Source organism: Vigna angularis, chromosome 2 (genome assembly GCF_016808095.1).
Source record: "Vigna angularis cultivar LongXiaoDou No.4 chromosome 2, ASM1680809v1, whole genome shotgun sequence".
Classification (NCBI taxonomy): domain Eukaryota; kingdom Viridiplantae; phylum Streptophyta; class Magnoliopsida; order Fabales; family Fabaceae; genus Vigna; species Vigna angularis.
In genome coordinates, this window is record NC_068971.1 from 44,502,075 (window position 1) to 44,515,777 (window position 13,703).

Genomic DNA, 13,703 nt, shown 5'->3' on the forward strand with positions numbered 1-13,703 from the left:
AACTTCTATTCGATTGCAAAAACATACATAACTAATTTAGGATGACAATATAAAACCATGTGTGGATATGCAATTGTTATGCAATTTTAGGATGACAGTATATTATGGATGCAATTTTTGTGGAATATATTGTTTTTGATTTTTTTTTTCTAAATATTGAAATCTCATTCTCTATCTCATATGTTTTTATTTTCGAATCAGTAAAGTTTATATTAAGTTTTAATTCGTTGAAAGAATATAGTATAATAGTTATTACTGCACTTTTAGAAAGTATATTTTAAGTTTTAATTTACGTTTAATTTATGTTAAATTAATACCATACCTTTATTAAATAAAAATCCGACCTTAGCTAAGTTCTAATTTAATATATAGTACTCCTGTTTGTGCATTATTTGTTTGGATAGTATTTCTGCCGTAATTTAAAAAATAATTTTGTTTTTATTATGATATACATGTGAACTTTTTTATTATGATCGTGTTTGAAATAAGTTGAAAAAATAAGAAGAGAAAGTCTATGAGCCATTAATGATACATTTTTCACAATTATCATCGTTGAATAATGATATTTAAATGATTTTATATTTTAAAATAAACTTATTAGCTGGAGCTTTAATGATATTTTATGTATGATGAAACTTATTAGCTGGAGCTTTAATTAAATGTCTGATTTACTTATTTAAAAAAAATTAAGTTGTTATTTTTCTTCTAATAAGTCAGTAGAAATGATCAAACTTGTAAAATAAGATCTTGAGTGAAATACATGATTTTTTTGTTGTTTGATCCCACAAATTATTTATATTTTTTAATCAATTTATTGAGTTCCGTATTATAATATAAATATTCTTTAGATTTATAGTTATTTTTTTATTAGTCATTTAAAAGGGTTTGGACTTAATTATTCTTAACAAACTTCTTTAATATTGTTTGAAATCATAGTCATTTTTGAGTAACCCATGAAGTATTATATCAAGTTATTTTTAACTCAATTAAGTATTTTTTTTAAGTTACTCATAATTTAACCAAATTATTTTTCAAATCATTTGAACTCAACAAAAGTAATCTTTTGACTTTCAATCATTTCTAACTATCCCGTTCAAATATTGTTTCTTCAAGTCATGTTTAACTTAGACAAATATTGTTTCAAAAATTACTTTGAGTTAAACAAATATTCTTTCAACAACAATTATTTTTAATTAATATAACTAGATTTTTTTGTCAAATGATCATAAAGTTAGGACTTTAGTGATATACATAATCACATTTTAGCTTGTTAGGTGAAGACATTCGTGTGTGTATGATTTAAGCATTCTTCCTTTTAGCTCGTTGAAATAACAATAGCAATATTTTTTGTTGAAACCTTAGTTTTGGTTCAGAATTTTGTGCAGCGTTTTAATTATATATATGTGCGTTGTCTCACTCTTCTTTTTTTCATATTAAAAAAACTTTATATAGACTGTAGAAGAAAATAATCATTGGAATAACTTTTAATTGTTGACCAACTTCAACTCTTTATAAGGTCTTTCATGACAATCATGTTAGTGATGGATGCATAAAGTCATTTTCTAATTAAATGCATGTTTTTTTTCATTTAAAGAGATCTATCATTTTTAATGTTATTTCTATTATTAATATTAATTATTTAAATAATTAAATACTTAAATTATAATAATAATAATTAAATAAGGTTGTGTCTTTGAATCTTCAAGCTCGAATCGGATAAACTTGATATTATCTTACCTTTTTATTTTATTTTTTTATGAAATTGAGGTTTAGTCCTCAATTTTTTTTAAATAAGTGAATTTTATCCATGTTGTCACGTAACTAAGTCACGTTACACGTGCTAGCCACCCTGGTGAAAGCGTTGATTGTCTGAGAGACAGTTTCACCTATTTTCAAAATTTCGAGTACCTAAAAAGAGAAAACTAAAGTATAATGGGCAAAATTAATTTTCTGCAAATTCATCCAATTCAATTCATACATATGAATTTTATGTTTAGTTCAATTAAGTTAAAGTTTATATAATCAGATCAAGAATATGTCAAAAACAAGATTCCAAACCAAAAATACAAATTTTATATTAGTTATATATTTTTTGATGGAAGTGATGTGATATTTAATTTTGTTCTGTTTATTTCTTTTTATCAGGAAAACTATAAATACAATTTTGGACTTTGGAAAAGATGATGTTTTGGATTATGGAACATAAGATGTGGAGTGACCAGCTTTGAGCTTGCCATGTTGGAGCAGTATTTTAGTTGGTAGTGGTGGTGGCAACTGGCAACTGTCAAGTTTAAGGAAATTGTTTTCGTCCTACAATTCCGATTTCTGTTGGGTTGGGACTTACTAGGATTAAGGAATAATAACGAAATAGGTGGCCCGCATCTTAACTTGCAAATACTAATGTTTCCCTAGTTTCAACTTCGTCAATGCTGCAAGATTTTGTTGCCAACCTCCTCTAGGGTTCTCTATTTCTTTCTTCACACACCAATGGCCAAGAAGAGAACCACACCTCACAACAACAACAATCAGAAGAAGAAGATCCAATTGATAATTCACATGTCAAAACATTCTCAACAGCCAAGAAGCTCACCTCCCAAGCGTCGCACTGATTTCTCTGTGTTCACACGCACTCCCTCCTCTTTCTCTAACCCTGCTTCTGGTACCTTTTCTGCTTCTTATCAATAAGGGCTTTTGAATTTTCTTTTTTCACGTTTAGTCTACTGCTTCCTGAATTTGGTTTCGGTAGGGAATATGATTGTTGTTCACTGTGTGGGCTTATTGTTGCTAATTGATTTTGTTGATTTTTATGTGGGGATCCTTGTTTCGTTTTTCTTTGAATTAATCGTCAACTGTTGACTGCAAAGCTAGTGCCATTCGTGCAATTCCCCGCATTTAGTTCATTTTCTGCTTTTCTGTTCGGTGCATCTGAGAATAATTGAATTGTAATGATTTCGTATGGTAAGAAGCAATTGGAAATGGGATTATGAAATCCCTTCTTCCTTCTTTGGTCTGAAGTAGTTCGATTTGCTGTTTATTGTGTCACGTCTTCATAGATGACGATGTTTTAAAAATTTATTGGATGGTAGCTTGTTAGCAATGTGGTTGAGCAATGAAATAAACGTGTCAACGTGCTTGTTGCTTTTCCAAGTTTTGCATTTTTTTGCCAATGTAATGAAATTTTTCTTTTGTTACCATGCTAAATGGTTTGTGTGTACTGAAAATTATTCATAACTTTTTTATTTCAATCTTCCAGTCATGTGTATTTGTGTTGGAGGAAAAGTGAAGAATATGGTATTTTTTGCATGGACCTTTACAGTCCGTATCAGAAGTCACATGCATCAACCTTTAGGGTTGAGTGGCTCCATTTAGATAATGTGTTTGATAAGCTTTGTCAAAATTTTGAAGGAATTAATTTTTGTTTTTAGATCCATATGACTTTATTCAGGCTAGTTTTATACATTTGGTAATCTAAAACTTTGTTGTTGATGTTGCCAAGTATGGAGGTTTTGCCAGTAGTTTGTTCTCTTCCTTCCAACATCTTGCCGTGTGTAACATGTGATTCAATTTAAATTAACCATTCTGTTAGGATTTAAATCCAGTGTCTGTCTTTCATTGCCAAACTGTGATTGAATTTTTTTAAAATATACTGATCTTTGATCTGACCAATTTTCATGCAGGTTCGTCTTCTGGTGAGGTGAGGTTGAGCAATGTCACTGCAAGAAGTTTGCAGGGGAAGGGAATGACAACAAAACAAATTTCTGAAAATACGATGGTTCGATGTAGCATTTACCAAGAGGGTAGACCAGTATGCTCATCTGAGTTTTTTGATGCTGGAGTTGTGGAAGTTGATTCAGCTGTCCGAGATGAAAGTCTTGATCTTGGTCGCAATAGGTCTGTTTTTGTGCAATTGTGCTAGTGCAAATAAGTAGAGTTTAAGACCTTGTGGCTTTTATGTTTCTTAGTAGACTGAAACTTAAAAAAAGTTTCTTGTTTTTATACAGGGATGATTGCAATGAAAGAAATGATATTTCCAAGATGTTTGAATCTATAACTCTTGAATCATCTGTCAGTGATAGCAGTTCTCTAGCTGCAACTCCTGGAAGCGTTGTATGGGCGAGGACAGAGTGTCAATTGTGGTGGCCTGCTGAGGTATTTACTTTTATATCTGTGTGCTGGTTTATGAGTCAATATGGCATTTGATAGACAAAAGGAATCCACTGATACAAAGTCGGTCATCTCTTTTTGGTATCCTTGAAGAATCTCTTGATTTTACGTGCAGTGTTCATTTACCACCTAAGATCTTCAGGAAAATTCACTGACATCAGGATATTGTAACATGTCCTTGTCTTCTTTAAAATTGGAGAACTTACTTTCAAATTTTGAAATGACTTTCCATATAATAAATAGATTAGGTTATAATCAGTTTAAGCGTCACTGTCTTTGCCTTTTTTCCCTTTTTAATAATTGATGTACTATAATGTATTATCTTTATTATCTCGGTAAACTTTGATAAACTTCCTTCTTATTTCTCTATTTACTCATTCCACCATGTTGCTTTCTATTCCTTCGGAGATTTGTGAGACAATATTGATTTATGGGAGCTATAGAAGTTAAGATCAATGTTTTAGATCAATTCATGTTCACTTGAAATTTGTATCCTTTAATTATTGAATATTGAACATTTTTTTCCTATTCATATCTACGGTGCTTGATTTGTCAAAACTTTTCTCAACCTATCTACAAAAGATACGAGGAAAACCAATTATTGGAACGTTTTTGTAGTTTACAAGGTAAAAAACTATCGGTGTAAATCTGCCATACCTTTGATGTTTTTGAATCCAACATTCTAAACATAATAGTTAATCAAATAGATCATCTCATGACTTTGGCATGGAGTTTATTTCTCTGTGTCACTATTTGCTTTCAAATTTCATGGCCAATTTATCTATATTAATTAAAAAAATAAACTTTTCAGATCATGGAAGAAACATCTGCGTTATCCAAACCTGGTAGTGATGGGCATGTTTTAGTGCATTTTTATGGAAATCTTCCCAGGTATTGTCTCATACATTTTCCTGACGGAAGTTTCTTGGTTGTCTAACTTGTCTACTTATTGCACTGATATTTCTTTGTTCCTTATCAGTGCCTGGATTGATCCAATGACAGATATTTCAACTTTTGAGGAGGTGAGTTAACCCTTTTCATGCAATATGCTTTTGTACATATATAACAAGTTGATGGTGCTTATAACTTTAGAAATCAAGCCACTATCTTGTATTTACATCTTGTTGATATTTAACATCCAAGTAAAGCCATGCTAGAAGAGAGGCATATAGAATGCCTAATCCTCATCTTCTAAATGAGAAAGCAGAGGATGAATAAATGCTTATTTCTCAATTTTCTAATACGTTTCCGTGCAACATGTCACACAATTTTTGTACTGAACTATTAAAATAATGATTTGGATTAAGCATATTGCCTCTGCTGTTGTCAATCCTTCTATTCTAAATTTTATTTTCAATTTTATGAATTTCCTTTTCTTTTCTGTTGAGAGGTTGGTTGCTATGGAATTAGGGAGTTATTTTACACAATTTTCTGTTAAGCAGGACATAATTTTCAACAATTGTGAAGAAAGTAGTTCTATGATTGTTTGCTTAATCATTTCTGTACATGATTTTTATTGCAGTCGTTTGAAGCAAGGAGCAATAACCCTTCAGAAGATTTTCAACAGGCTTTAAAGCAAGTATGTTTAATGTAAAGCAAAACTTTTGTATGTTTTGCTCCAATAAATTTTACAATTTCAGCCAATGGAGTCTGTATATTATCTATTTTATAACCTCTTCCCTATTCTCGGTAATATTTTTTATTTTTTTTAATACTAGGCATTGCAGAAGAAGGCACAGCTTAGTTCTTGCCAAAAGTTGACGGCTGATAGTTCTCCTCAATCTGATATGCAAGAACGTCCATTTGGTACCGTCTTGATTTATACTCTAAATTATTTTGTGTATAGTGAAGTGAGATGTCACAACAAGGAACACAATGGGGGATGCCACAGTATAGAAAATAAACTATTTTCAACCTCTATCATGACCCTCATTGTGACAAATGATGATTCAACTAGAGAATTTGCAATTTCACATAGGCTTATTGGCAATCATCATCCCGTTCCATTCCATATGGTTGATTTTGCATTATAGTTTGAAGATTTAGTTCACGTCTAACTATCAAATACAGTATGACATGGGAAGCTTAGTTTCATTCTGTCATATGAATTGTTACCTCAAATGTAACACGATAAATCGGATTGACAAATTTTTCTTTGCAATCACTTCTTTATGAGCCATCAAAAGTTCTGTCTACCACAGTGCTTGACTTAATGTATAATTCATTAGATGATACTCTTTCAAGTGTCTTTTGAGATCACTTTCAATGAGAAACTATTGTCAACTAGAACACTTGTCAAGATATGGTTTGTTGTGTATGTCACTGATATGTGTTGGGTCTATTTATGCCCAGCTCCTTCCACTGACATCCCATAGGTAATTATTGGTAGTGATCCTAAGAATGATATCTTCACCTTTTTCCACATAAATGCTATGAACAATGTCGATTTCATTCAGTATTGATAAATGTATTTTACTTTTTACTATATGGACATAGGACCAGATATATTGTTGTGCTTTAGACACACAAGGATTCCATCATATGACTCTTTATCTTTTATCTCTACATGGTATCTATAGCCTAATATGAATCTGTGCCCTCCCAATGGATGGTGTCAGTTTTTGTTTTCGAATATTGTCTCTTTCCAATTTCCAGCATCCCTTCTTTGGCGTGCATATTTTTCCATCTATTTTCTATCACTTCCTTCACTGTTGCTCTATGGTTGTTATCTTTTCAAACTACAACCCCACTATTTGAGTTACCTTGCCTAGTTGACCATTGCATCGTTGGAGTTGTAGCATTAAAGCAGCCATGCACTCTCATGCACGCCTTGATGCTGTTGTGTTTTTGTCTCCCTTTATCGTTCCCGAGGCACATGATCACAGAGTCATTTAATTTATTTGCAAAAAGTGTTAAAAGTGTTTGAAGAAGTTCTAAGAGGCTAACCCAACTGAATGCCCTTTTGGCATGAAGTCTGACAAGTTGGGGTTTGTAGTCAACTAAAAGGGAGTTGAAATGTATCTGACAGTATTCAAATGCCACTTTCTCACCAAAGAAAGAAAAATTTAAGGCCTTTTAGAGAGATATTGGATTATATTTCCCGATTCACATCTCTACCTAACAAAACTATATATGGTCCGTCCATCTTCAAATTGTTGTGCAAAAATCAACCAATGGAGTAAAATGATGTTTGCCCAAACTCAAACAATATTTGTGAAGTCATCAATAGAATCGTTGCCTTTTGCATCAAGTAGCACAACGAAGGTGATGACTCCATTGAAAATATCTTATTTTTCAACGATAGGTAGTGATTTCATTTTGGGTAGTGGTATGATTAAGATTACGGGTGTCAAGTGAGTCAACCCAACTCATTACGGGTTAAGCTACCTCATTATGGGTTGAGATAAAAAAGGATAAGCTCTACCCAACTCACTTTTTGGTGAACTAGAAATTTTTGTAACCCGGTTTGATCCACTACGGATTAGTGGGTTGACTTACTTACGAATATTTTATTTTTATAATTTATTCTAAAAATTTATTGCAGTGCAATAAAAGTGGATTTACTCAAATTTTTTTTATAATAGGAAAATCAAAGTGTTCACCTAATTCTCGAAATATTACTATAAAGATAGTAGTTGGAAATTAAAGTATCAACATATATAAAATAAATAAAAAATTAACTTGACAAACAAATAAATTAAACATCCAAATTATTAAAACATTATTGAATAACATTCTAGTATTTAAGAAGATCAATTATGAACCAATATAATTTGAAGTAATAAATAATTATAATAAAAAACTTATAAAAAAATAATAAAAAAATTAATAAAATATTGTTTGCAAGTTATGGATCAACTCATCTTCAATCAAGTTGGAACCCATTTAATCCATGGGTTAGCTGAGTCAAGTTCAGTTTAACCCATATCAGCTCGAACTCATGGTGAATCAATCAGGTTGACTCACAACCCAAAATCCATTTTCACATCTCTAATTAAGATTAGTCACGTTTCTATTTAGCAAATATATTTAGCAAACAAAGGATTGTGGGGCACTTATCTTCATAGAGTCCCATGTGCATTGTTTTTATCCATGCATCTTTTAATGTTCTTGATGTCTTGTGTGTTTGTCAGATTCGACAGCTATCTACTGGTTGGCAATGGTTTATTCTTTTTGGTTGTTCTTTTTGCTTTTTAATACGAAGTTATGGTTTGAACAGATAACTGCCCTTCTAGAACGACAAGCAAAACAAGTGATGATTTTCAAGAGAGACGAAGAGGGAAAAGGGAACGTAAACCCAAAGTTCACTTTGATGTAAGTTTATAATTTAGAACCTGTGGCATGATCACTATTGGAACTTGTTTTTAACGGGCTTATTGTATAAATTCTTTTCCAGGAGGTTACATATCCAGTGAAATCAGAAAGAAAGCTTCGTCGGTTAAAGATAATGCGGTACCTCGGCCTTGCAGCACCAATCGGTTCTCCCTTTTGAATTTTGACCGCGATTACGAGTAATGCATATTTCAAATGTTTGCAGCCAAATTTCCTTTCTTTAACTATAAATTATCATGAAATATGCATATTAAAAAATCTTTTTTTATTTGCCATTAGTTCTGTAAATTTTGTAGGACCATGTAGTCTCATATTACATTATTATCTGTAAAAACCATATCAGAATTTAATGGAATAACAGATTAGTTCTCCAATAAAATCTCCATTTTCCATTTGTTTAGTTTGGGTTTATCTTAATGGTCATATGTCGTATAATTTACAAAAATCTTTGGGTCGCCTATTCACTTTTTTTTTTGTCAAAATAAGGCAATAGAACCCAACAAAATGAAGGGGGGATGAACTCATAATTACAGTTGGTAAGTGTTGATTGTTGATCTATTATGAAGAAATATACGTTAATTATTAAACCACCAATTTGAAATATTTGGTCAAAAATCAAAAGATATTAGTAATTGAAATATTCTGATTTGGAAGTATCCGTTTTGAGAGGTTCATTATTGTACCATGCTTGAAATTCCAAATGCAGTTTATGTATCTTTGCTAGAAATTTGTAGATGAGAGAAAAAAGTGACCTTGTCAGGGAAACATTATCTATCGATGATGAAAACCAAAGTGACTACCCAACCACTTAAATCTGTATTATTGGCGATTCACAGCAGTGGGTGATGCAAATGATTTGTCAAATATTCTGGCTCGTATGTGCGTCTTATTCAATTCGGCCAAAATTTACAACAAAATCTATAATACCAACATGATGAAAAAAACCAAATGACGAGAAGGAAATGAACAAGCCAAAAGAATGAAATGAATAAGTAGAAGACGAAAGGGAACATGAAATACTGTTTGAGAAGAAAATCTCACATCCATTCCACAGAAGATAAAAGGCCATTTGCATCACTTCAGATTGAAGAAGCAAATTCAAATGTTTGCTATACAATGATGTGCTAAACACGTTATTTAATTATTTTGTTATTTGCAGTGCTAAACTTGCTGAATAACGCGGTATTTTATCATCAGATCACAGTATAATAAACTTTTGTGTATGTACCAAAATTAAACTATATTAGTTGTATGTTCTCATACATTTTTTTAGTTGTGTTCTCGTACATATTTTTAGTTGTATGACTTACCTTGTATGACTTACCAACATTGTGTTAATACAATGGTTAGTGATGGTTTGAGGTTTAAATTCAGGGATTTTCGGGCCCTCGTTAAGGAGATAAAAGGAGGAAAAGAAAAAAAAAAGCGAACTACAACGACTTGTGGTACACCATGATCTGTGATGGTGTGTAGTTGAGGGCTTAGTAGTTGAACAAGGAACGTAAAGGTAAACAAGGAAAAGATAAATAAGAGAAATAAGAAAAGGAAAAGGAAAAATCTCAACTACCTTTTAAAAGTTATATACATCTAACGATTCTAAACTATTATTTCATAATGGTAATGGTGGTCATGTACACATTCTCTACATTTCCATTTATTTTTTCGTTGCACGATTTTAACTTATAGTTAAGAAAATGCATTTATTATATAAATGTCATAATATTTTAATGTAAATCGTATTTTTAGACACTTAAAAAAGATATTCTCAACTAGAAGCCCTCCACTTATCATGAATACACTATACCATTTTTACCTTTAAACCTAATCTTTATACTTGATTAGACAATAACTTAGTCTTTGGGTCTAGATTTATCAACCTGCCATCAAAACTCTTCAGTGTGTGTATATATATATGGATTTGCTAATTTACGCAACCTCTTCTAGGAAACAATCTCTTATGTACTCAGACGGGCCGCTCCACTCCCTGTGTTCTTTCAACGTAGCAAGGAGGCCGGCTGAGAATGCCAAGTCGGTCATCCACACTCAGTCAGAGTCCAATTTCCTAGCGGAAGAAAGCCAAAAGGGAAGTTCTACGTCCTCACCTTTCAATCGAGCAACTGCGTTTCTTCGTCTTAGGCCTCCTACAGAGGTGTATTTCCTTTCAAAGTAAAAGAATTGAGGGGATTCTCGCCAGATGGAACAAGGCGCTTCGAACCATATACTGCTTTTGCTGGAATGAAACGAACGAAGCCTTGGAACATCATTCTGCTGCTTGCTGAGCCCGGATGGCGGAACTTGCCTCGTTTTTTTAGTTGATACATTTTAGTAAAGTGTACAAGTTTTAATGAACAAAAAAATCTCTATTTAAAGAAAAACATACTTTAAACCCAAAGGGTATTTTAATATTTAATTTAAAATAAAAAAATAAAAGTTAGTTATTTACAATTCACGACTTAATAACTACCTTTTATTTTTTTATTTAAAAAAAAAACTAAACCCTACATCCTAAACCCTGAACCCTAAACCCTAGACTCTAGACCATAAATCCTAGACCCTAAATTTTAAACTCTAAATCCTATCATCCATGATTGCTGACACGCAGTTATTTATCATCCATGGTTGCTGCCACGTAGTTATTTATCATCCATGATTGTTGCCACGTGTATTAGTAGTTATTAGTTTTTTTAAAATAAAAAAATAAAAGGTAGTTATTGATTGTAAATAATTAACTTTTATTTATTTTATTTTAAATTAAATATTAAAATTATTAAAATAGCCTTGGGTTTAAAGTATGTTTTTTCTTTGAATGTGGATTTTTTTGTCTATTAAAACTTAGTACACTTTGCTAAAATGTACCAAACTAAAAAAAAGACCTTACATAAATTAGCAAACCTCATATATACGTGTATACATATAATATACATATATGGAATTTGTTAACATATCTAAGCGTTTTTTTAAATTGGTACATTTTAGTAATGTGTATAAAAATACCGGATTTTAGTAAACAAAAATATTCTTCTATATTATGGATTCTAAGTTTTAAGGTCAATGGTATTTGAATAATTTTTATTCTTAAAACAAAACAAAAAACTCACAAACCTTTATTTACATCTCTCTCATCCCTCATTCCTCTCAATTCTTTCTCTATCTCTCACTCCACATTCTTTCTATCATCCTTACCGTAACTTCAAATGAAAAAAATCAGAAACACTCGCTAACACTAATCCACCTTTCTTACTTATCCAATTTGTTTATCTCTCATCTTCATCCTCTCTCTCACCCACACAGTAACTCGTAACACAATATTTTCTTATTCTTACTCTGTTCATTCATTTGTTTTTCATTTGAATAACAAAACAATTGATGATGTTGATGTTTATTTTTTATTTGAGGTTGTGTTATATCTTTTCCATTCTCATTGTTTAGTTTTTTAACCCTCCAATCAAAAATTAATATCAACATCATCAATTATTTTGTTATTAAAGTGGAAAACAAATGAACGAATAGAACAAGAACAACAAAGTGCGGTGTCGCGGGTTAGTGTGTCGCGGGTTAGTGTGTGTGGGTGAGAGAGATTCAAATTTTTTTTTCAGTTGATGCTAATGTAAGATGACATAGAGAATGTTGGAGTGAAAGAGGATCGAGAAGAATGAGAGTAAAGATCTGGTTTTCTTTTTTACGTATATTAGCAACCGATATATATATATATATATATATATATATATATATATATATATATATATATATATATATATATATATATATATATATATATAATAACATCACAGCCTTTTGGATTCTTTAAAGCTGGATAGAGAGATAATATTTATGTTTGTATTTTTTTAAATGTATACACTTTAAAGTTTATTATATTTTTGTTGAGAGAAATTATTATGATGGTAATTTAGTTGATTTAGCTTTAATTCATAAATAATAAGTAGTTTAATATTTTATTTTTATATATTAATTTAGATTTTTATAATAGATATAATTTATTTTGTTTTGTAAAATATAATTTTTATCTTTTGTTTGCATATTTTTTTTTTTAATTTTTTAATAAATTTTATGTGATGGTAATAATGGATGAGATGTTAAAATTCATAGATTACTTTATTTGAAAATGAAACTCTTAAATATACCAAACAAAAAAAATAAGGGATGTGTACAACATAAAACATGTTTGAATTCTAAAAGCATTTTTTTTATAGGAATTGTTTCCTATTTTCATAAACGATTTAAAATAAGAAAAGATACATCTGACAGTGCTATGATATTTCTACTAATTTTAAAATAGAAATTATTTATCTTTTATATTAATATAATTTTTAATTTGTAAATAAATATTCTCTTTCCTTATGTTTTTAATAAACAACAACATTCTTTATATTTTTAATAAGTTCACATTAACTTTCTTTATTTTATTTAAAAATATCATATAAATAAGCACTTTCAAAAATAAAAAGTTAAAAATAAATAATATATTCTAACATTGCTTTTTGACATGTAATTATAAATTTTCACAAATAATAAATTTACTGACTTTACATGGTTGAAAAAAAAAACATGTATCTTGGTTTACTTTAAAGAAAGTTAGTTATAAAGAGAATTTTTGAGTAAATAAGTGTTGAAAATTCAAATTTATTACTATATAATTACAAATTATTATCTATAATAAGTTTTAGATTTATGAAAATTATTTTAATTTGATATTAACAATAACTTTTGATTGGTTTTGAGTATAAATATTTTTGTCATAATTATTTAAAATTGATTAAAGCTGTTATAACTAATTATGAACACATTATTAATTGTAATTAATTGTAACATAGGTTATTGTGCTGTTAAAAAACAGTTTCCAATCATTTTAGCTGTTAGAAAAATTTGTTTTTCGGGGGAAGAGGAGGAGTGCATCTTAAATTCTAACAAAAAAAGTAAAGAAATGTTCTTGTGTTGATGGTTGATGGGACGGAACCCATAATATTAAATGGGAAAGAAAGAGAGGAGTACTATATTTAATTTCCGGAAGGCATGACATAACCAGCGCAGCATTCTCTGTGTGTCCTGGCGTCTAGAGGCACGTCTCCACACCATACCACTCCTCTCTCTATATATGTTGCTCTCGCATTCGCGATTCTCGCACCTTCCAATTCCATGGCTTCCTCGACTTCGATTCCCGCATCCGGTACGTTCTCCTTCTCCGAACA

At 30.6% G+C, this 13,703-nt stretch overlaps 2 protein-coding genes across 6 annotated transcripts in view; both read left to right on the top strand.

Moving 5' to 3' along the window:
• Positions 1–2,203: 2,203 nt before the first annotated feature.
• Positions 2,204–8,888, top strand: LOC108322369 (uncharacterized). Its single transcript, XM_017554447.2, has 9 exons — positions 2,204–2,659; positions 3,678–3,891; positions 4,002–4,149; positions 4,976–5,055; positions 5,144–5,186; positions 5,687–5,743; positions 5,883–5,970; positions 8,384–8,478; positions 8,561–8,888. Exons 1-9 carry the CDS (start codon positions 2,488–2,490, stop codon positions 8,654–8,656), a joined length of 993 nt encoding a protein of 330 aa, XP_017409936.1. The 5' UTR covers positions 2,204–2,487; the 3' UTR covers positions 8,657–8,888.
• Positions 8,889–13,452: 4,564 nt separating this feature from the next.
• Positions 13,453–13,703, top strand: part of LOC108322435 (protein SHOOT GRAVITROPISM 6) — a 68,290-nt gene continuing 68,039 nt past the window's right edge. For 2 of the 5 annotated variants that reach the window (XR_001831605.2, XM_052872739.1), the window contains exon 1: positions 13,453–13,681. Coding sequence is in view for 4 of the 5 variants with exons in the window: in XM_052872739.1 (XP_052728699.1) it covers positions 13,610–13,681 (72 nt within the window). In the remaining variant the exon portion in view is untranslated. The remainder of the gene's footprint in view (positions 13,682–13,703) is intronic. The other 3 variants (XM_017554512.2, XM_052872736.1, XM_017554513.2) reach the window with 2 other exon arrangements.